This window comes from Manis javanica, chromosome 3, assembly GCF_040802235.1.
Source record: "Manis javanica isolate MJ-LG chromosome 3, MJ_LKY, whole genome shotgun sequence".
Taxonomy (NCBI): domain Eukaryota; kingdom Metazoa; phylum Chordata; class Mammalia; order Pholidota; family Manidae; genus Manis; species Manis javanica.
Genome location: NC_133158.1, coordinates 201,130,973 through 201,155,225, shown reverse-complemented (window position 1 = coordinate 201,155,225; position 24,253 = coordinate 201,130,973). Strand labels below are relative to the sequence as shown.

At 36.8% G+C, this 24,253-nt stretch overlaps 1 protein-coding gene across 4 annotated transcripts in view; it reads left to right on the top strand.

The window, feature by feature from the left end:
• SMAD1 (SMAD family member 1) overlaps positions 1 to 22,327 on the top strand; it is a 72,086-nt gene extending 49,759 nt beyond the window's left edge. For all 4 annotated transcript variants that reach the window (XM_037024621.2, XM_073232612.1, XM_073232611.1 and 1 more), the window contains 5 exons: positions 6,422 to 6,679; positions 9,094 to 9,210; positions 12,160 to 12,381; positions 17,597 to 17,853; positions 20,946 to 22,327. In XM_037024621.2, the coding sequence (XP_036880516.1) occupies positions 6,422 to 6,679; positions 9,094 to 9,210; positions 12,160 to 12,381; positions 17,597 to 17,853; positions 20,946 to 21,089 (998 nt within the window). In that variant the 3' untranslated portion in view covers positions 21,090 to 22,327. The remainder of the gene's footprint in view (positions 1 to 6,421; positions 6,680 to 9,093; positions 9,211 to 12,159; positions 12,382 to 17,596; positions 17,854 to 20,945) is intronic.
• The last annotated feature ends 1,926 nt before the right edge of the window (positions 22,328 to 24,253 follow it).

Here is a 24,253-nt window from a genome sequence, read left to right as displayed (position 1 = left end):
AGAGAAGGCAATTGTAATGGAGAACAGAAGATCCAACGTATGTATAATTGAGCGCCCAAGCTCCCATAGATAACAGAACAGGACTAATACTTAAAACAATAATTTAAAAAAACTTTCCAGAAATTAGAGAAAATCTAAATCTACATATCGAAAGGATCCACCATTTTATTTGGGAAAATTCACCTAGAGTGATCAACTTCGAGACATATCCTGTAAAACTATATTAAACTTTAAACACAAAGAAAAGTTCTCAAGGCTTCCAGGTCAAAAGGGCAGATAACTTGGTAAGGCAAGAAAGTAAGGTTGAAGCCAGATTTCTTAAAAGCATCATACAGAAACAGTCAACAGTAAAAAAACACTTCAAGAAGCTTGAGGAAATCTCCTTCAAATATCAAGGCTATAGGCAGCAGAAACAAATGGGAACACACTAATAATAGGAACTTTAACACACCAGTCTAAATACAAGAATGGGCATATGGGAAAAACATAAGTAATGATACCAGACAGATTCCCAGACTATGCCTACAGGTCAAATCCAATCTGGTTACCCATGTTTGTAAGTAAAGGTTTTTAACACAGCCACATCCATTTGTTTATATATTGTCTATGGTTTTCTTACTACAGCAGGGGAGTTGAATCACTGTTACAAAGACCATATAGTCCACAAAAGCTAAAATATTTACTTTCTGATCCTTTACAGAAAAAGTTTGCTGACCCCTGGTATAGGAGACCTAAGCAACATTATTAATAAGGTAGCTCTTATGATGTCTATTGAACACTGTACCTGATCAAGTGTGCAAGGAACACCAAGAAAAATACATCATATTGCAGGTCAGAAAGAAAATTTTCATAAGTTAGAAATACTATAATCAATATCCATATCACAATGCCATAAATGTAGAAAATTAAAGCAAATAAGCTTTTCTACCTGGGAATTTTAAAACTATTCTATTAAATGACCCATAAGTGAATGGGAAAATATAAACAAAAATTGTATTATTTATGGAAAATGATCATAAGAACTCCTACCTTTCAGAATCTATGGGGTAAATTTAAATCAGAGGAAAATTCATCGACTTGAACACCTCTATCCATAAAAGTGAAAGTATAAAGTAAAAATTTTAAATTCCTAATCCAAAAGCTAGGAAAAGAACAACAAATTAAACCAAAGAAAGTATGAGTAAAGAGATAATAAAGATAAAGGTAAAAAAAAGGTGGTGTAGAGATTTAAAAAAAGAGAAAAAAGAGATCAATAATTCCAATCCTGGTTTGGAGGAAAAAGGGAAAAACAGACCAAGGATCAAGTAATTTAATCAAGAAAAAAAGGTGGCATGGGAACAAAGCACAAATACTAAAAAATAAGAGGAGAGAAGCAGCTATTGATGATACACAGCATACAAAATTTAATTGTGAGATTATTTTGCATTCCTTTATGCAAGTAAATTTGAAAACATAGATGAAGTGGATAATTTTGTAGAAAAAATATAATTTACCAGACAGCCTAAGAAGACATAGAAAGCTTAAATGTATTTCTATAGAACAAATAAAGTTAACAAGGTACTACTCCATAGGAAAGTACCAATCCCAGACATTTAACAGGGGGAGTCTACCAAATATCTAGAGAGAATCCAAAAACCAACTGTTCCTGACACAAACATTTATGAAGCACATAAAACATTGACATCAAAACCTGATAAAAGCACACACACACACACACACACACCACAAACCTACAGATCAGTATCACTTATGAATATTGATATAAAAATCATAAATTTAATGTTGGTTATTAGACTCTTAACACCCCACATTAAGGAACTAATTCATCATGACCAATTATGTTTTATGCCATGAATGCAAGGATAATTCACGACATTAATAGGTCTAGGGAGGGAATCATGTCTCTATAAATGCTGAAAATTCTTCTGACAAAAATTCAGCACCTCTTCCTAATAAAAATACTAATAAATATATATATATATTTTTATGTCCAAAAAATATATATATTTTATGTCCAAATATATATATATATGTCCTATGGAGGATATATATATATCATTCCTAAAGATAGCATTTTAATGGGGAAACATGGCATTTCCATGAATATCAAGAATATGTAAAAGAAGTTCACTATCTCCACTACTTTTTAACATTATATTGGCACTATTAGCCAATGCAATTAGACAAGGGAAAACGATTGGAACGGAAAAAGCAAAATTATTTGTTGGTGACATGGTCATTTACCTGGAGAACTTACAAAGAATTAATGTCATAAGTACCTCAGATGTGACTATTTAAAAAATTTAAATGAGACCATTGGGTGAGCCCTGATCCAATCTGGCTTGTACCCTTATAAGAGGAGGTTAGGTCATACAGAAAGATACCAGGGAAATAAACTATATGGGAGCACAGCAAGAAGGTGGCCATCTACGAGCCAAGAAGAGAGTCTCCAGAGGAAATGAACCTGTGAACACCTGTTCTCAGGCTTCCAGCTAGTAGGACCTTCTGTTCGCTAACTAAACTTCTGTCATTTAAGCCACCCTGTTTGTGGTAGTTTCTTACAACAGTCCTGGCAAACCAATATATATAGATTAACTATGGAACACTCCTGAAAGATGTAAAAATAACTAAAGCAGACTTGAACTTCCTACGTTTCAAATGGGACATTTCAACGTCAGAACACTCTAAATTAATTTTATAAGTACAATGTGATCCCAATGAAAGTACCAGTGATATTTTTTTTCAAGGAGGTGGCCAAGGTGATAATTGAAGTTCATACGGGAAGAGTAAGCCTGCAAGCAAAACACTGAAAAATTGAGAACTGTGGAGGACCAGCTCCGTCAGCTAGTGGAACACGCTATAAAGCCTCTCTAATTAAAACAGAGTGGTTCTGGGCCACAGATTAGAATAGAATGGAATGGAATATCTAAAAGTAGACCCTATGGAATTTTATGAGAAAGGTGGTATCTCCCATCACAGGGACAAAGATGGACTTTTTAAAAAATGGTGTTGGGGCAACTGGCTGGCTATTTGGAAAATGATAAAATTAGATCTATTCCTTATACCATAAATAAAATAACTCCAAATGCATCAGAGATCTAAAAATATGAAACTTTATATGCATTAGAAGAACGCATAGATGAATTCCTCTTTACAATCTGGGCGAAGGAGAAGGCTCTCTGACTTAAAATCCATATGCAATAAAAGAAAATATTGATAAATTTGACTAACAAAAAAACTTTTGCACATAAGTAAACTCAAAAGACAAATAAGACAAATCACAAATTGTGGCAACTATTTGTAACATATGAAATATCATGGGTTAATATCTCTGACATTTTTAATGAAAAATCAAACAACGAAAAGTGGGTAAAAGGCAGACCGGTCAACAAAAAAGTTATAAAAATGTGCTTTGATATACATGAAAAGATGACCAACTTTTACTAAGAGAAATATAAGTTAAAATAGCACCAAAATGCCAATCTATTCTTGTCTCATCCATCATATTGTTGAAAAAATCAAAAGCATTACAAAATAGTCTATTCTAGAGACTGTGGGGAAAAAGTCACTCGTATTTTACCAGTGACAATGCAAAATGATACAACCTCTGTGGAGGGGCACTTGACAGTAAGAAAATTACATCTTCATTTACCCTTTGAATCTGATATTTCCACTTCTAGGAATTTACCCTGAAGATATGCTTTTAGCAATACTGTGTGCAAGGTCGTTTATTCAGGTATTGCATGTAATGGTAAAATATTGTAAACTACCTAAATGCCCAGACATGGGAGATTGGTTGAATAAACCATGGTGCTATTAGCAGTAAAGGGTGGGAAAAAAATGAGGAAGATCTCTATAAACTAATATGAAGTTAATGCTGAGATACAGATGAAAAAATCAAAATGCAAAAAGTATATACAGTAGGCTGCCTTTCTTTTTAGTCATAAAGATGAAATAAGAAAGCACACATTTACCTGCTTATTTTTTTCTAAGACTGAAACACAGGATAAACCAGAACAAAATGAAATTGATTATCCTTTGAGGAGGTTAGATGGGGGGACTAAGTGAATCAGTTGTAATATACGTATATAATAAGGTGCTACATACAACACTGGATAAATTTTACAGACATAATGTACCAAAGAAGCAGACACAGGAGTAAATATTATTCCATTTATTTGAAGATTTGTGCATTTTACTATACATATTGCAGTACATTTTTTAAGTTTATTAAAAGGTATCTGTACCTATATCAGCAGTGGCAAAATCATATCTTGATAGAGGGTACAGAAATAAAGGGTTTTTTGGGTTTGTTTGTTTTTTTTGGTCAAGTTCATCTATATGGTACTGCTTGGCTGTAGTTGGTGGCTCACTTCCCAGGTGATCTACAAAGGCTGATTTAATCACCTGTGATGTACACTAAGGACAGCACTGTGCCTTAGAACCTGAGCTGTACACCACACAACAGAATTACTGCAGGAACATAAATGCCAGTTGTCCTCTCCAGCTGGAGAGGTACATTGCCTTCTGCTGCTATCATCTGCAGGCAGTGGGAGGAAGTAAAGTCTAAGTTCTAGAACTATTAGGCAACAGGAGTTGCTGAAATGGGGGCCCACTAAGTGGTGTGGGTAGGGGTGCGGGGGAGGGGGGTGTCCTATGGAGGACTGATTCAGGTTGCTGTTTGGTGCTGCATATGGAGGAAATAGTTTAGAGCCCAATATTTATCCCCTTTTCAGGTGCAAATCATAATTGAGGCTTTACCTAGATGATCATAAAGGCAAATTGGAAAATGGTAACTCAAGCTACAGCCACTAAAAGAAGATATTGTTCTGTTGCATAGGTAACTTTATTACATAGGTACTGTTATTATTTCAGGGCATGTATTTATTTTGGAATATAGAGTACTGTTGGCTTTGGGGGAGCCTTTATGACTGGAGAATTTTCTTCTTCAATGTAACAAAGTAGTTTACATTTCAGATGACTGTTGAAAGGAGGAGGAATTATGCTTTCAATGAGTTAGGCAGATTTCATCACTGTGTGAAAGAGCAAATACATTTATTATAGTAAAAAGATTTCTTTCTGAGGGATGTCAAATCTATTACTATAGGATTACATAGAAACTTAAGATACAGCATATGAGATATTGTAATACCTTCAAAAATCTATTTTTACTTAAAAACAGGTAGCAGTTTATGGCTAAGTGGTAATCCAGGTGTTAAGAAGACATTTTCCTGTAGAAATGGTATGAGTTATGGATAGATTCCCTGGAAAGCCCTCAAAAATACTTAATTCCTAATGTGACTAAATACTGTTTCTTTAGGGGAATATATTCTGAGTCCTCACTCCCAGCAACCCTAACAGATTCTAAATCTCTTCTTCCTCTCTCCTCCCAAGCAGTTTACCAAATGAGTTGTTTTTCTCTTTCTGACCAAGGCCACAAGAGCAGTACGGTTTCCCAGGGCTTTTATTATATTGGGGAGGAGCCATCTGGTGACCTTGATGGGAAGTCTAGGATCTAACACGGGTTTAGGCTCCCTTAGCTCTCCCCTTTCATTGCCATTGTATTTTTAGTAGCTTTGCCTCTGGAACTTTCTGACGGTTGAGGACCATGCTAATTATTAACTCCTTAGGTTCCTAGCATATAGAGCGTTTAGGAATGACCTCAGTTGTTTTCTGTCCTTCTCTACTGGTGTGTAAGTTTTGACCTTTACATCTTGAGTGTTCAATTAGCAAGATGTGGATTGCGTGAGCTGGTTTTTCCTTTGTCTATCAGGTAGTGATAAGGATTACTGAGAAGTGGGTGAATACATGAAGATCGACTACTAGGACACAACATAAAGTCTGTCCCACAAAACATTATCTTTTGTCCAGTTATCTTCATTGGCATTTGTCTTTTGTGCTGCTCACTGTATTTGTCCTCTCAATGTAATTTACTGTGTTTCTGTTTTAAAGTGACTTAATGTGTCCATTTAAAACATTTGTGATGAATAATTCATATCATTCAGTAAGTATTATTAACTCTTAAATGCAAAATATCAGCCAGGGCTGTGAAAGTAGAATTGTCGATGGCGATACATGTTCTTAATCATGCTTTCGTTTTCAGTGAATGAAAAAATCAAGAATAGGGGAAACTTATACCTGTAACATAAAAGAATGTGTTTTGAAAACTTTTCCTTGGGCAGTTTGTCAATGCTGGAAGCCCGGGGCTGAGTCATCAGTGATGCTAAAGAGACTGTGTCTGTTATGCGTTTGTTCCTGAGTGAAACATGGCTTTGCATTATTTGAATGGTGTTTCTAAGCTGGCTGCCAGGCCGGGTTCAGAGACTTTGTTACTAACAGGTGATGTTTTCCACTTTATTGTGACATTATTACAGATTTCCACTGATCTCATTTTTCTCTCTTTTTTCTTTCCTTTTTCCAGTTCTTCCTCCAGTGCTGGTTCCAAGACACAGTGAATATAATCCTCAACACAGCCTCTTAGCCCAGTTCCGTAACCTAGGACAAAATGAGCCTCACATGCCACTCAATGCCACTTTCCCAGATTCTTTCCAGCAGCCCAGCAGCCACGCGTTCCCCCATTCTCCCGGCAGCAGCTACCCTAACTCTCCTGGAGGCAGCAGTAGTGCCTACCCTCATTCACCCACCAGCTCGGACCCGGGGAGCCCTTTCCAGATGCCAGGTAGGTCAAGTGATGTTCCGAGGTCATATCAGATGGCGATGTCACAGGAGCAGCAGCCACCTGCGCTGGAGAGAGCTGCTCCGCTCAGGGACACGGCGCTGCGCTCTGGTGAAGGGAGATCTAGACAAGGGAGTAAGTGTCTTGGTCTGTTTGTCAAGGGCAGATGCTTGAATAAGTTTTATTTTTGATGTGAGAGCTGCATCTTCGGCGTAACTTTTACAGTCTTTGCTCTTAATAAAAGAAAGAAAAAAATAGTGTGTTGCACACATTTGCTGTTAGGAGACACACAGCCTTGATCAACATTTCAAACGTGGAAAAAGCCCTGTTGTAAGTGCAACCGCAGAAAAGATATTTCCTGAGGGCTCACACCCCCTTACTTAATTAAATTCATTTAAGCGGTGATGTAATCCCAAGGAACATATACTTTAACAACAAAGGAATTGCAACAGAAGTCCTGGAAACCATCTGCTTGTTGAACTTAGCAAAGACAAAAACCAATTATCCTCCTTTTTTAGACTTAACTGAGGGTGTACTGTTTATCGAAATAAGTGATTAATTAGGACATTATATTTTTCAAGTTGTAGGGTAAAAAACAAGCATCTCCAGTGCCAAAGTTCTTTCCAGTAGATCTCAAGGAGGATACTCTAAAACAGAGATAGCTTTACATCTGTTAACATTTCTAGGAGGGAAAATGAGGTTGCTGGCGTGTTTATTGGGCCACTTGAAATGTTTTTAAGTAAATTTGAATTTGACAGCAGTGCTAGTGTGTCCTCAAAAGTTGAAAAGTGGGCCATACTTGATACTGCTATCTCTGATTTACATATTTATTGCTTCCTTTTATTCTGTTTTGCATTGTTTTGTTTGATTTTCAATTCAAAACTGTTTAGGATGATGGTGGGAAATAGACTAATTTAAAAAATCAAACCAGTATCATCTGGTGATTTCCTATCCACCACACTCCTTCCCAGACTCAAGGGGTTGATAAACAAGTTAATGGGGAGGAAATAGTTTCAAAAAGCTCTTAAGCCACAGCAAACTCAGGGTGGGCCCAAGAGTGGAAAAAAATCAAAGATTATTTGCTTGAATTTACACTTTGCCTCCGGCTGTCAGGGGCTACGGCACAGGCCAAGTAAAGGGAGTTTGCAGAAGGAAGTTGAGGGGGTGGGGACAGGAGGGCAGGTGAGGACCTGGTGGTCCCCCGCAGTGGTGCTCACGCCACAGGTTGCTGATGAAATGTTCACCAGCTTATTTGTAGGAAATACTGGATCTGGTTTCAGAGGAGGCTCTTTGTCTTCATTCCTGGCTGGAAGTAAAGCAGTCAGTGTTACAGCTGCAGAGAAGTTAAATTAAAAGAAGCTGGGGAAAGGGTGGAAAGGCATCCAGATGAAGTCCCCATAGCCCTGTCTTTGTGCTCCGAGTCCTTGCTTGTTAGCAGCTGGACAGTGGAACTTGCAGGGTTGGGACGCAGCTGGAGAGTCAGCTTGGAAATGGCTGAGGAACTCTGAAGGGGCAGGACTAGCTCTTTGCATTCCTGGGCCCTGAGGGTCTGGAGGACTTACCCAAGGGGGAAACCTGTGCCCTACTTCATGGGATGTTCTGGACGGGCTCACAAGAACCAGTGAGAAATGTGTTTTTCGATCACAAAGAATTTTTCATAGGAAACACAGACCCTTTATTTTATTTAAGAAAACACAAGACTTGTGTTAGTGTTCTTTGTTTCAAAAATCTTATTCTTTGAGCCTCTTATTGCCAGCTGACTATGAGCTTTCCAGAAGAAACATATATGTAAATTCTGAAATAGAAGATAGCTGTGATCAGCTGATATATTTCCTATTATTCTGCTACTGGGGATTTTAAAACCAGTGGTTATTTAAGTGGCGGGGGAGAAAGTCCTAACAGACTGCTTGAAGTCATAGGAAATTAACAGTTAGGTCAGTAAGTTGGCTGTAAAGAAACTCAGTTGGTAAATTCCTGAGCCCATAGGCTTAATGCAAGAGACCCTGAAGCTTTTTTTTTTTGTAAGGAGTCTTATGTAGCTTTCAAGGGGTTTTCCATCCACCATTAAAACTACGAAGTGCAGAAGTCCTCTCAAGTGGATTATATGGAAGCATGTTTAAACACTGCTTCTGACTACTTTATAATGGCATGATCCTGGATCGGCTGACAAACTTCCAGAACAGGCATATAGTGCCTTTTCTCCCACTGAATTTTCACTAAAATCTTGTGAGATTATGAGATGGCAGTATGTTCAAAAGGTACATCAAGTCCTGGGTCAGCAGCATCTAGTCTTCTGCTGGGGATGTTGAAATGGCAACTTAATCTCTTAAGAACTTCAGCACAGAAGAGGATATATGTTTTAGGTGTGTGTGTGTGTTTATTAAAGATAAAGAACTTTTATTTTTTTAACTGTGTAGCTGACACGCCCCCACCTGCCTACCTGCCCCCTGAAGACCCCATGACCCAGGATGGCTCTCAGCCAATGGACACAAATATGCTGGCTCCTTCACTGCCCTCAGAACTCAACAGAGGAGGTAAAAGGAATTGCTTCTTACTCCTTTTTTAGAGTCTAAAGTTTAGCTGTCCAAATGTTACATTCACAGATTTTTATCAGTCTTTAAGAAGACAGCTATTTGAGGAAGATGGAGCACAGTAAGAGAAGCTTGATAGAAAAAATTCTTTGGATTATAAATAAGTCTTATATGAAGAACAAATACACTGATTTAACTAATGAAGGCCTGCATGAGATTGTGCAGTCATCTGTTTAGAGCTTAAATACTCACTGTGTTGGCAATAAAAGAATATTTTTAAGTGAAGGACAAAGGTGTATTGAGAAACAATGAGCACAGCAATACTGAAGTAAGCTTTCACTGGAGATTTCCAAAATTAGAACTTTAGATGACAAGGCTTTCCAGAAGGTTCTTCTGTAGTTAGGATATTCATAAACCCCATCTACTTTCTAGCCCTCACCTAAATATAGCTGCAAGTAGAACAAACTAATGGCGTTTGTTTATTCCTTGCTGTATTTATTTGTGTCTAACCATGTTACAAAAAGGAATTGAGACACATGTTCCTATTTTCACCAGAAGAACTTAAAAGCAGGACCCAACATTTCTTGCCCTCTCTGGTAGTGGGCGGTCTGTTTCCAGCTCTGCACTATGCCAGGCAGTGACTGAGGGGAGGATGCCTTCATTCCCTCAGGTCTGCAGTGGCAAGTTGAGTAGGCTTGAGCAAGCAGAGACCTTAGGTAAGTAAGTGTTGGGAGAATCCGTGCACATCTGTAAGAAGTCATGACCACATTGTTAAGTAAAACTGTCCCCAGATAACCTCTTGTAGAGCAAAGTGCTTCACTGATGCACTAAACACAAGGCATGGATCATTTAATTTGTGTAAATTTTATGCAGACTGGAATGAATGCAATTTGATTGCTAGGTATGTCTTATTTCATTCTTAGTACCTTTTTATTAAAATTGGAGATCACTCAGACTTTGTCAGAATTGCTTGTATTTCTAAGTTCTTATAATTTGATAATGAACTCAAAGAATCTTTCTTAGATGTGCAATGTAAGAAATTGGAATATGCACCTTCTTAATCTAAAAAATTTTGTCTTTTTTATTGGCTCTATATTTTATGGTTCCTGCTAATCTCTCGAACATCCTCCCAAGCATATAATTATAAGCCAATAAGTAAAGATTCTGCTTGGGGAAAGTAACTCCTGTCTCACTCATCCTTAGGATTTACATGTGAAGAACAGGACAGCAGGAGAGACAATGCACACCACAGCTGTACAGTTAGGAGCATGCAGGCCCTGTGGCTGTGGGAGTTGAGTCTGAGATGCCTGATTTCAGGAACTAGACCTTTAAATTGCTTTACAGTTTTTTCCTTTAAAGAGCTTAAAAATTTTTCATCAGTAGGATAAGTTATAGTTAATGTTTTCATGAGAAGGGAATGTGAGCCTTGTTTTAACTTTGGTGCCTTTTCTGGAGAAGAAATCAGCAAACTATAGCCCACAGGACAGTTCAGCCTCCTTCCTGCTTTGATAAATAAAGCTTTATTAGAACACAGCTATGTTCATTCATTACGTATTATCTGTGGCTTCTCTGGCACTACTAGGATACAGCTGATCAGTTGCAATAGAAACTATATGGCTCTCAAGACCTTTCTGAAAAAGAAATGTCAACCTCTGACCTAGATGGATAGTATTTTGCACAATCCTGATAGCTGATAAAAGCCTTCTGTTAATGATGTTGCAGGCTTCTTTAACATGTGGCACTTGTAACCCACTATAATCTTGGTTCCTGAAATACAGCAAATTGACATGATAGTTGCTTAGCGAACAGGAGAGAGAGTGTAATTTTGGTTCACTTCCTTAAGCTAGTGTATGTGTGGATTTTTTTAATGATCATTTTCCTTGATTTCTTTACTGAATTCTAAAGTAAAGCTCATGTTAATATTTGTGGAAGTTAATGTGAAGACCACAGAAGTACTTCTCCCCTAACAGTTACAGTTCATGCTTCTATTGTGAGCTTGCTTGCTTTTTTTTTACAATTGTACACTCAAGACTTCATAAACCTCAGATCATTATATATTGGTATACTGGGTATATATGGTTTGTATTCCTGGAATCTCTAAAGCAGTGGTACAAGAGGTTTTACTACTGAAGGAACTTATCTTCAGAAACTTTTAGTTACAAATGTTGAGAAGCATGTTCTGTTTAGAGATTTGTTCCTCTTAAGAGATTTGACTTAACAAGCTGCATCCTGTCAGTAAAGTTGGGTAATTTCCATTGTTGGCCCATTCTGGGAATGGAGAGACAAAACACACCTGCTCTGCATGACTTAAAGCAAATATAAGGAAGTTAGCATGAAATCTGGATGAGAGAGATATGATTCATTCTGTAAAAATGGCCAGCTGGCAAGATTTCTTCCTGAGTTTGAGGACTGGAGCAAAGCTGTGGCTGTGATAGTTATTGGCAACTTAATGTGAAGCAAAGTAACTTCTTATCAATAATTAGAAACTGATTTTCATTGCTTTGAAGTTTCAAAGCCTAGGCATACTCACGCTTTGTGGAAAGGCATTCTTTTCTGTGCCAGCACCTTTGGCATATTTCCAATTCTCTATTGTTCTCTTCCCATTTGTGTTTTCACTTGCCACTTGTTGCATTTCTTTGGATGGTGAGCCAGGGTCTGTGGTGGGGATAATTTCCATTTTGGCATATTGCAGAGCAAGTAGCATATTGTGAGTATTGAGCAAGTTGGTATGCTTGCTGAGCCAGTGTTTTGGTTATCTGATAGTAATTGGAGAAAATTATTTTCCAATTAAAGGAGAATGTTACACTCAGTAAGGAGTACCTGCTTTAGATACCACTATTGCTTTTCTATCGCTTCATTCCATGATCCTGAGCCAATTTTACGACACAGTTTCAGATTTTGAGAGCCCGAGGCACTCACCATTGTTAACTTACAAGCTTTTCTTTCTTACAGATGTTCAAGCGGTTGCTTATGAGGAGCCAAAACACTGGTGCTCTATTGTCTACTACGAGCTCAATAATCGAGTGGGTGAAGCATTCCATGCGTCCTCCACAAGTGTGTTGGTGGATGGTTTCACTGACCCTTCCAATAATAAGAACCGTTTCTGCCTTGGGCTGCTATCCAATGTTAACCGGAATTCCACTATTGAAAACACGAGGCGGCATATCGGAAAAGGTGAGTTTTCAGTTTGACCTCTTTCAAATGTTTATCTGTTGTGCCCCTGTTCCCCCAGGACCTAGTTGTTCCTGTTGCACACACCAGAAAACACACACTTGCTACAGCTTGTAAATATTTTTCCAATTTATGTCAGCAGGAAGTTCTTCACTTTCCTCGCAGTGATTTTCGTGGTCTACTAAATCATAATAATTGATGTTAGTTAGCCGAAATAGTGATTTGCTATTTGAGGGCACTATTCTTCTATCTTATGTTACCATGCAACAAAGTAGCTGTTAAAAAATTACAACCTCAAACTAAAGCAAATTAAAGCAAGTAAACCTAATATATTTCAAAGGGATACCATAATTCACTGTGGGGTGTGACTGGGGGAGGAAAAACTAATCCAAAATAATTTAGGAATATAGGACTTAACTATATATATCCTCAGTCTGGGCTACGGAGGGCAGAGCAAACAAATCCTGGACTCTTTTTAGTAGACTTGATTATTTAGTATGAATGAAACAGTCATGAAACTTTTAGATGTATTGTAACATTAAGCAAATGACCAGATTTGTGGATGTTCTTAAAAGCCTGTGTTTTCACCATGGAATAAGAGACATACAGGTATAGAGAAGGGCAAAAATAAACCCTGTGGAGGTATCTTGTGAAATCATTTTAACAATATGTGCATCTTTGGGTATGTGCATGTTTATGTTCTCATGTATGTATGGCATGTACATGTGTATATGTGCATATGTAGATGCTCCCATACATGCATATAGTTTCTGATCTGTCTGCTGGAAAGGCCAAGAGGCAAAGACACCCAATAGCCATAAGCACATCTGGTGTTCAGATCATCATCTTTAACACCATTTCCCATCAAGAGGAACCAGGGCTCCTTGGAGAAAGCATTGACTCCAAGCCTGGGCCAGCTAAGAACAAGATGATCCTGGAATATTTTGTTACATCGGGAAGTAAAGAAATGCTTATGAAAACAATGGAGGCAGGTCACAGGAGCCATCTTGGAAGGGCTTCCACTGGTCAACACTGGGGCCAGTTTTAGCACCCAAATAATTTAAGTACAATAATGCATTTAAGCCTCTGAAAGACAATAGTAACTCATAAGTCAAGGCCAAAAATCAATGAATGAAGAAGGCTGATTGGCAAGTGTAGAGCGAGTATTAGAATTGAAAAGTCATCATTTTGCAGCTGTCAGGTAAGAATTCTTTAGTGTATACTGAATAAGGAGAGTTATTTATGAGAATCAGGATATTGGCATGGTCTTACAGTGTCTCTTCACAGACTGCCTATTATTACAAGGGAGAATTAAAAATCAGTAATTACACAGTGGAGAAGTTGGACAACATCTTGAATGGGAGGTCAAAATTATCATCACCAGTGAGAGACAGGTGGCTGTCATATACTTCCAGATGGGATACCCTGAGAAGGAAATAACATCAACTATGCAGAATTCCAGTTGAGAATGCAGATCTGAATCTAATCATTAGGAAACGTCAGGCAAACTCAAAATGAGGAACATTCTGTTAAAAAGGTGAGGAGTAACTGTATTCTTCCAAAATATAGTGTCAAAAGACAAAGGTGTGAGAATGTTCCAAATTAAAAGAGGTTAAAGAGATATGACAGCTCTCTTGAATAACCTGATGCTGGGCATGATCCTGTACCAGACAAGGGAAAAAGGTATTATGAAGGACATTATTGTCAGCAGGCAAAATTAGAATATGAATGGTAGATTGGATAAAAGTATCAGTGTGAATTGTACTGTCATTGCTGACTGTGCAGTGACTATGTAAGGGAATCTCCTTAATTTTCGGACATGTACACTTAAGTATTTAGGGGTAAAGGTCCCTGATGAAATGGTTAAGAAAGAAATTATGTATGTATAATATTTAGATACCTAGATATCTACCCATCTAAAACAATCCCATGTCAGAATACACACACACCCACACACACACACACACATGTATACGAGAGTGTGTGTGTAAGAATTGACAGGTTGCAGGTACAAATGATAAAGCATGTAGAATAATTGTTACAACAGATGAATCTGGATAATGGTTATATGGCTGTTCCTCTGCTTTCTTTGCTATTGGTTCTATTTCTGTAAGTTTAAAATTACTTCCAGAGTAGAAGTTTAAAAAATAACCTACAGTGAAATTTAGAACTGTGCACTATTTAACAGATGATTAAAAGACATTTGAGATAAAGTTTAACACTTAATATGATTAAGAAAAATAAAAAAACCTGAACTAGAAATGCTAGAACTTAGGTTCATAACATACAGGTATCTTGCTATAGTCTATAAACCCCTGAAATTGTATACAAACATAATTGTAAAACTATTGGATGAAGGGACATATTTTTCATTAAGTTCTAAAGTTGATAATTACCCAAAATAGTAAGAAGCCATTGTACTCTACATCATTCCTATTAAAAATTAGGAAGAAAATAATTCTGGGAATGCTTTTATTTTAAATTGTTACAGATGGCTCAACTAGTATATGCAAATGTAGACTTACACATAATAGAAATAGGCCAAAATTATCATTATTTGGAGATGTGATTAACTAATTGATATTCTTGGGATAGATTCTTGAAATGATAGGTCAAAAGCTCTTGATGTATTTTGCCAAATTACTTTCCAGAAAGCTTTTATTAATTTCCACTTGTACCAGAAGCTGGAGTACTTTTCGTCCTTTGCCCAAGTTTGTCAGTGTGGGTTATGGCTCTTGTGTCTTTTCAAATGATAATGATTGTTTATCTAGAAACATCTGAAGAGTCTATTTTTAGAAATTATGTCAGTTTCCTTTTATCTGTCAATAACTAGTTAATAAATATAATGGTGGGGAAAATCACATGCCCAATATCAACAGTAAAACAAGTATCTTGATAATAATCTGAACCAGCAAATACAGAAAACCAAATTTTACTGAAAAAGAGAGCAAATTTGAATAAATAGGCAGTCTGTTTTCCTTACAGAGGAGGCTTAATATTGGAAGAACATTTTAAGGGTATTAGTTTTTCCTCATTTAATTTGTAGTTTTAAACAGTCCATGTCAGAATCATAATGTGATGTTTTTTGAAAGTAGGAAAATATATTCTGAATATTACCTGGCAGGATAAACAAGTGAAAATAGCTGTTTTTTTAATGGAAGTGTAAAGAAAAAGTTTTTGATGTTAGGGTTAGGAAAACATTCTGAAACAACAGTTAGATCAGTGTGTAGGCAAAACAATAGGATGAATTAGACCCAGACTATACCGTATTTAAATTTAAAGTTAAGTGAAGCATAACCTATCAGTACAGATTCTAATGGTCCTTCAGTAACAAAGTTAGCTTTTGGGTAAGGCTGTGGGGAGGAACCCTGACCTCATTCCATATATGCAAATGGATTAATAAGTTAAAATTTTTTAAAAGCAAGCTACTAAAAAGCTAGTAGACAACGTATTTGGTCAGAGGTAGAAATTTTCTAAGCATAAAAAACAACAGAAAAGATCACAAGAGCTTTGACTAAAAGATATCAAACTTCTGCATGTTTAAAAAAAACTACAAAAAACTACAAGACAAAGGATTAATGGCAAAACAAATAGAAAACAAGTTATTTATATCTTTCTTATATTCACAGCTCATAAAAAAATAATAAAAATATTGGAACCCCAGTGGGATAAATAAATAAGACATATGAATAGTAAATTCGTAAAAACACAGATGGCTAATAAACACATGAGAACATATCCAGCCTCACGTGCAAATAAAACTATTGTCTTCAGCTATAAATTAGGGAAATTTTTGTTTGTTTTAAATTCCAACTCAATGTTGGCATGGGCAAAATGAGAAAGACTCTCATACTCTGCTGGTGAGAATGTGAATTGATATAAGCATTCTGGAAAGTCATGTGACAAAATGAATAAAGAGGCTTTGATCCAGGGATTTAATTTCTAGGAATCTCTGCTAAAGATACTACCTAAAGTTACCCAGAGACATTTATCATGGCATTGTTATAATAACAGAAAATTAGTATCAACACAATGACTCAGTAGTGGAAGAACAGTTAAATAAATTGCTGTATCACACAATCATGTGGATATTGTGTTTGTAAAGAATGTTTAATGATACTCAAAAGTGAATACAGTGTCAAACTATTAACAGTTATTTCCTCTAGGTCACTAAGGGAGTGGTATTTTCTTTATGTTTTGTCTTAACTTTCTAAGTTTTCTAAAATAAAAACTCGTTTTTATAATCAAAAAAAGAAGTAAAAACACACACAAACTCTCAAATGTTGTTTTCTTTATATCAAACAGAAAAATGGGCTGCTTCTCCAGCAGGTATTTGTTAACAGAAGTCTTAGCCCTCTACAGAAGTCTTAGTCCATATACACACAACACGCAATATTTTGGATGAGACAGTAGTTTTAGCATTGGCTCAGCCATGGCAGAGTTACCTGCAAGTGGATGGTTAAAGCCCCAGGGGATGTGACTCTTTGATGGGTGACCTGTAATAAAGTAATCTCCCCTAATAGTGTAGGGCTTTGTTGGAATGGTTTTCCCCCTTTTTCTTTTTTCAAAGGCTGGGTAAGATCAATTTCCTATATTCCTGTCACTCTAGATCTCACAGGAGAAGTTTGGAGCAGATGGTAGTTCAGGGAGCTCAGATTCCATACAGTATGAATTATTTTCATATATATATTTTTCCCCTGGACCTTACACCTTACAGCTCTCAGCAATACTTCCTTTGCCTGTGGTTTCCTAGCTTTTTTACTTCTCTCAATCCTCCCTTCTACTCTAAAATTTTTCAAAGAGCTTAGCTGCAAAGTAAATGCAAGAGAGCTTATATAATGAGTACATGTAAGATCCCAAAATAAGTCCAGCTTTATTGTGCTGTATTTTTGAAGTAAAAATATGCTTTCATTCAATGGCCAAATAGGGCATTAAACTTATAAAAATGAAATTATTTTATCATGTTACTGATTTTAAGAGATTTGGTTCTATTATTTCCTCGAAATCTCCTATAAATGCATGTTGACATACAGATATTGGATTAACTGATAGATTTAACTAAGATTTTTATCAGTTATGCAAGACTTGGAGACTATTTATAATTAGTCAAAGTTTAAAATCCATGTAAATTTACATTTTGAAGCTACACAGATGCTTTCCAGCTGTAAAAACAAAAAAAAATAGTAATGACTAAATTCTGAGCCTTGTCTTCCTGCAGGAGTTCATCTTTATTATGTTGGAGGGGAGGTATATGCTGAGTGCCTCAGTGACAGCAGCATCTTTGTGCAAAGTCGGAACTGCAACTACCATCACGGATTCCATCCCACTACTGTTTGCAAGATCCCTAGTGGGTGCAGTTTGAAAATTTTTAATAACCAAGAATTTGCTCAGTTATTGGCCCAGTCTGTGAACCATGGCTTTGAGACAGTGTATGAGCTTACAAAAATGTGTACTATACGCATGAGCTTTGTGAAGGTAAGTGAGCTCTGATCCCTCTGGGTAGGGTTTAATGTATGTTTGCTATATGCTTTTCCCCAATATATAAATCTGTGTCCTCTTGATGTGTGTCCATAGAAACCAACTTATTATCTAGGCATTTTTAAACTTTAACAAGGAGGTCAATTATTAGGAGAATATCACTGGAATATAGGAGTGTTTGGGTTAAATGTCAGTAGTAGCAGGCTTCAGTAGCTTGTTTCTTATTTGAATAGCACTGTCTTAGCTATTGTAATACCCTTAGAATATGTTACATGATATATTTTACATATGTATTTCAAATGCAAGATTGTCCTATGAAATGAATTCAATAAGCACACCCCCCTTTTCATATTGTGTTTTTATACTTTTATGATGGTAATACTTGTTACTTTTGTTTCAACAATAAGGTGATCTTTTTGTAAAAGAAAGTTCATCATACTGGGGTTGATTTTTGAGTTGTCAGTTTTTGGGGGGTTTTTTTTTAGTGATTCCAGTAAACCTCTTGATTTTCTTACAATTCAAGTTAATAAGGCCCATGCCCAAAGGTAAATAGATTTCGTAGCTCTAAGATTGTAAGTTTTGAGGAGGGAGAAGGTTAGAAACATTGCTCACAATAATCTCTTTGCTGTCTCCTCTTCTGCCTCTGAGAAATAAAATTTTTCAGATGCCATTGAAATGTAAAAAAAATTAAATATCTAATGAAATTTCATGAGTCAGATACTCTAGTGACTGACTTGCCTGTGAATTCACAAAGATAAATTTTCATCCTCTGTTACCTTGAGAAACAAAACTAATTATATATGAGGGTGAGGCAATCGCCTTTTATGTCCTCTGTTCAGAAGCTCACCTAACTTGTTGTTAAACCTGTTTTGTGATGTATATATTACAGAGGGTAATTTTGGAATCTTATGTTGTTAATCATCATTTAGATCAAAGATACCTTTCCCTGAGTATCATATTTTTTCTCTTCTTTGAGACATACTTGCAAATTTTGAATGTGTTCTCTTAGTGTTGGTTTCCTTGAAGCACAACTCAGCAATTCTTTGTAGATGAGTCTGGTTCCTTCTTAGTATTAAAGGGTTTTTGTTTTCTTTTTTACCTTTTAAGGAGGTTTACCTATATATCGTGTAACTGTGACTCAACAAAGATCTTTCTCATCCATTATTATACATTCACTGCTTAATTTTTGACTTTAGCATGTTGGTTAAAATGAATTTTACAATGAGGACAGGGACTTACCCACAGACCTCTTGAGAGTCAAGAGACCCAAGGTCTATCTCTGTCAGCCATTGTGACTGTGAGTAGGCACGGATTCTTTTCTGATCCTCACGTTCATCATCATCACAATGGGTGGATAGAGGTGGGAATTGTGTTAATCAATACTAAATTCCTGTGATGAGACTATTATTATTGAAGGTCCACTCTAGGAGAATCTATGACTCTAATGCTCCAACTGGCTTTTCCCTCAAACTCATTTCATATTGATAGCCTAATCAATTTTAATGATTCTACTTTTACACATTTTAAATTATTTACCTTTACTCAAGTAGAAACAACCTTTACACTAATAAAAAGTATTTACAGCACATTTCTAATGTGTTAAATTTCATTCGTTCAGCAAATATTTTTAGCACCAATCCAGAAAATTAACCCAGAGATGAAAAAGCATCTAAAGTCTCAAGCTTCAAGATTCTTATGACCTATATATGTTTAATTATAATATAATGTGATAAGTACTGGAATGGAGAGTTATACAAGATATAATGGACATAGCTGGGAAGCTGGATTTGGAGAGTTATGGATAAATTTAATTTAAAATTCCTGTTAACATGATAAAGAACCACTGTTATCATACATTAACTACAGAAAATTTGCCCACTATCTGTACTGCATTGTTCTTTATATATCATAAGGACTGTATACTCTGCCTTCTCATGCTTAGAATCTTAGAGAGATGATCTAGAACATTTTTCTAATATAAATGACCCCCATGTACTGTTTTTAAGATCACTTTTGGACTTTAATATAAAACATTTTATAAATTACTTGCATAGTAAACTCCCCATATCTGAAAAATCTAAGTTCAGCTGAATAGGTATTTCTAAAGCTTCTGCTGTGTGCCAGTCATTCTGTGTGCTGGATGTTTGCTTTCAAAGATGAGTAATATCCTGGCCTTCAGAGAACTTACTTACTATCTAATGGAGGAAACATGCATATCAACAAGCCTTTAAATTAAACAGGAATATGTTGATATATGTGCAAATACATGGATGTATATACATACGTAGTTCATATACATGACAACTTTCTCCTGAAACTCCTAGAGTAGGCAGGTAGCAGAGAAAAATAGAACCCATCCATCCTCATAAAACAAAGGTCTGTCAGAACTTTGTATTGCATTGTCTACTGCACCTATGTGGTTTTGATCTTTGCAATACCAAAATCACTTTTCTCTTTTGCATAGTGACTTTCTTCTATGCAATTTTAGTGTCCTAATTCAGTAACTCTGAAGATATCTGGCAAGCTACCTTCTTGCACAAACAAATAATGGAACGTACTGATTCCAGGCAATGGGTAGGTGTCAGTAATGGCTGTTTGGATACTTATGTGCTACCACCAGTTTTGCTTAGAGGTTGAAAGATCAAAAGCACTATATTGATAGGACCACAGTGGCTGAATAGGAAAGAAACAGAATGTCTGACATGCTTCTTTGTTTTCTTGATGAAAAAATGAGAATTTAATGATATCTATTACAAAACTTTCAGTAACCTAATGGGCAATGAAAATGAAAGTTAAAAAACATCTTTATTAATGTATTTATTGCCTTAGAATATAGTTTAAAACTTTCATCCACCAAGATCAGTACTTGTTAATCTGTAACCCATGGATGGACTTCGGGGAGCTGTGGACACACCCATCCCCTGAAATTACCTGCCAAATTGTGTGTGCGTCTGTGTGCACAAGCATTTGTCTTACGGAAAGTATCCATGCCTTTAATCAGGGTGTCTGATCATGGGAACGCTTTTTACTTAGTAAGTTTAACCACTGAGTTTAGCAAGTTAAATGACCTCCAATTATGTTGTTTCTAGGGTTGGGGAGCAGAATACCACCGCCAGGATGTTACCAGCACCCCTTGCTGGATTGAGATCCATCTTCATGGCCCCCTCCAGTGGCTGGATAAAGTCCTTACTCAGATGGGTTCACCTCATAATCCTATTTCATCCGTGTCTTAAACGGCCGCAGGCTTCTGCCTCTTGAAAACTGTTGAGCCTTGCATGTACTTGAAGGATGAATGAGTCAGCCACAGTCGAGAACTGTTAAAGGAGCCTTGACAATACTTGACCTCTATGACCAACTGTTGGATTCAGAAATAAAACTTTGGGTAACATACTGTCGATATCAAGACCTGTTTAGTTTACATTGTAACGTTCTATTGTAAAATCAACTAAAATGCCTACTTTTAGCAGGACTTTGTGTACAGTTAAAGGAGAGATGGCCAAGCCAGGGACAAATGATCTATTGGAAAAATAGTCCTAACAGATTATTTTGTGTTTGGCACTTTATGGTCATCGTTTGGCAGAAATTTAGCATTAATAGTCTTTCTGAAGTGTGTTTTTATCTGGTTGAAAGCCCATACTGAGACTTCTTTTCATGGGTTTTCATAATATTTTTAAAGTATTTGTTTAGTGATGGTTTTGTTCATTTTTTAAGTAAAGGTTAATCTTGATGGTATACATAGTAATCCCTCTAAAATTGTCTGCTGACCATCCTGCTGTCAGAGTAATGTTAGGCATATGCTCTTTGCTAAATATATATATGTACAGAGTATTTGGAAGTTAAGAATTGATTAGCCTAGTGGATTTAGGAGTATATGAGGGGGTGGGGGGAGAGGGAAATGACAACTGCAAATGTAGAATATACTGTAAAAATTGAGTTTGTTGCTTTACAGAAACAAACAGATGTCTGAACTTTGCTGTGTTTCAATTTTTTAGAGATTTTATTCTACCTTATTTTTTTGGCATCTTCTATCCCATCCTCTCCCAAAAAAAACCAGTTATGCAGCTGGTTAATTGATAAAACTGTGAGAGCAAATGAATAGTTCCTGCTGTCCTGAAATTGACTGCCTATATGTTTATGTTCAATACCAATTGTACGGAGTGCTTGAATTTAATAAGCAGTTTTTATGGAGTTTACAGTATTGAAATAGGCTTTACTTTTCAAATGAATTGTTTGCCAAACCTAGTAACTCTGTTAAATATTTGGAAGATTTAATTTAAAGAACATCCCTTTAAATCCATTTCAAATTTACAAAAAAATTTCTTTGTACTATGCTTGGTTTTGTTTTTCTTCTGCTAATCTTTTATATTCACTTACACTCTCATACATTGAATACTTTTATTCCAAAACTAGTGGGTTTTCTCTACTGGAAATTTTAAATAAACCTGTCATTATTGCTTACTTTGATTAAAAATTTGTTGTTTCCTTTCTTCGCACACTGGGTTTTAGGATCAATAGGATTCGCTACTCTTTTGAAAGATTTTTCTCAAATATTCTTTGTCAGATGTAACAAACTAAATCACCAGCGCAGAGACATGAAGAGTAAATCATGACAAGAGCAGAGTCACTTTAAACCAGAAAAAAACGGAACTGTGGAACTTTAAAAATTAAGAAAGAACTAGCAAAATCTGAAACTCCAGATCTAAATCTATAGCCTTTTTTAATGTGAGGAAGTATAGCAACGGCAATTTTTGGTGGACACCATTCAGTCAACCAAAAGGGCCGATTTCTAAACTTCGGATGAGGCTGCAGGGGTGACCCTGGGTGTGCAGCACTGGGGGCAGAATGAGAGGTACACCTGCAGCAAGACGGTAACCTGAGCGGTGGTGCTGTGACCCTGAGGACGGGTCTGATCCCATCCTCCTGCTCCCATCCCCGCCCCTGAAACAGAGGTTGCCTGTGAAGGACACGGATTTGAGGAGACTTAGATTCTTTCCTGGCCATGCAGCTGCCACACTTTCTCCTGTACATTTTTATGCATCTTCCCCAGCATTACCTACCAGCCCCATTTGTTCCCCAAACCATGACCACGCAGAAATTTCTACTGCATCTTGCTCTCATCAGAAACACCATGGTGCAAGTGGAGAAAGCCCTGGAGAGAAGACCCGCATTATAACAGAAATCCATGCATGTCATGTCTGAGCTGTGCCACTTAACTTCTGTGAACCTCCGTTTCCTCATCTGTAAAGTGGAAATAATGTTGCATCCTTCTCTCACAGTTGAGGTTGAGGATCTATTGGAAGAAAAATGGGTGAAAATACCCTGGAAACCTAACTGCCATGCAAATATAGGAATCACTGTTTTCTTGAACTCTGTTTACCCATTTACCTGCTGTCATTCCTGGCACACATGACCTGCACCCATGATGGTGATTGGTGAGGTATAATAAAAGATTTACAAATCAAAACTTTTGGGCTTCAACGATGAAGTATCACTGGATATTGTCTAAAAATAAAGAGCTCAGGTCAGGATTTCTCACCCTTTTCCTAGTGGACAGTTATTGTTTGCTTTCTGTGGGTTTCCATGGCTACCTCCAGGGACAATTATGCAAGTGTAGCAATGCTGGCAGCCAGTTTGGAGATCTACCAGGTAAAACTCCAAGAGCTTACCAGTAGATTGAAAGCCACTGCCTGGGGACCCTAGGAGTTTGCAGCATGGTACATAAGTGAGCCCTTTCACGCTCAAGTGCAATTATTTTTATTTTTGGTCATATCTTAGTGAAGACCATTGTCATAAGCCATAGGAAGCTGTTAAGTCTCCTGTAAGTTTTTAATTAAAGGAATGAAAAAAATCAAACCAGCTGTTTGCTTGGGTTACTTTAAGCTAGCTCAAAAACAAGCAATATGAACTGTTTTATAGTAGACATATTTTCTGCCACCAAGAAGCCTCTAGCTGGGATGATTAGAAGTACAGGGTCCTGGTGCTGCTGCCTCACCCCATCACTTACTAGTACCTGACGTCCAGCAGGTTTCTTCACGTTTCAGCACCTGTTCCCTCATCTGTAAGAGAGGCAATAAAGCCTATCTCATGGGGTTATCATGGAGATTAAGTCAATACAGGTAATTGACTTAGAAGTTTCTGTAAATACTAATACTACTAATTAAATCTGGCTGAGAAGACAATCAGAAAGGAGTTAAACATTTGATGAAGACCTGTATGCCTTTGAATTACTTAAGCACAGTGGAAAATTCTGACCTCTGAGGAGTTTATAGTCTAGTGAGAGAAACCTGAAGGAAGAAAACGCAATTCCTGAGTGCCTGCCGTGTTGGGAGTTTTCACATGTCTTTTCCCCCCTCTCACAAGAACATATGAAATACCTGTCCTCAACTCTTTTTGTCAT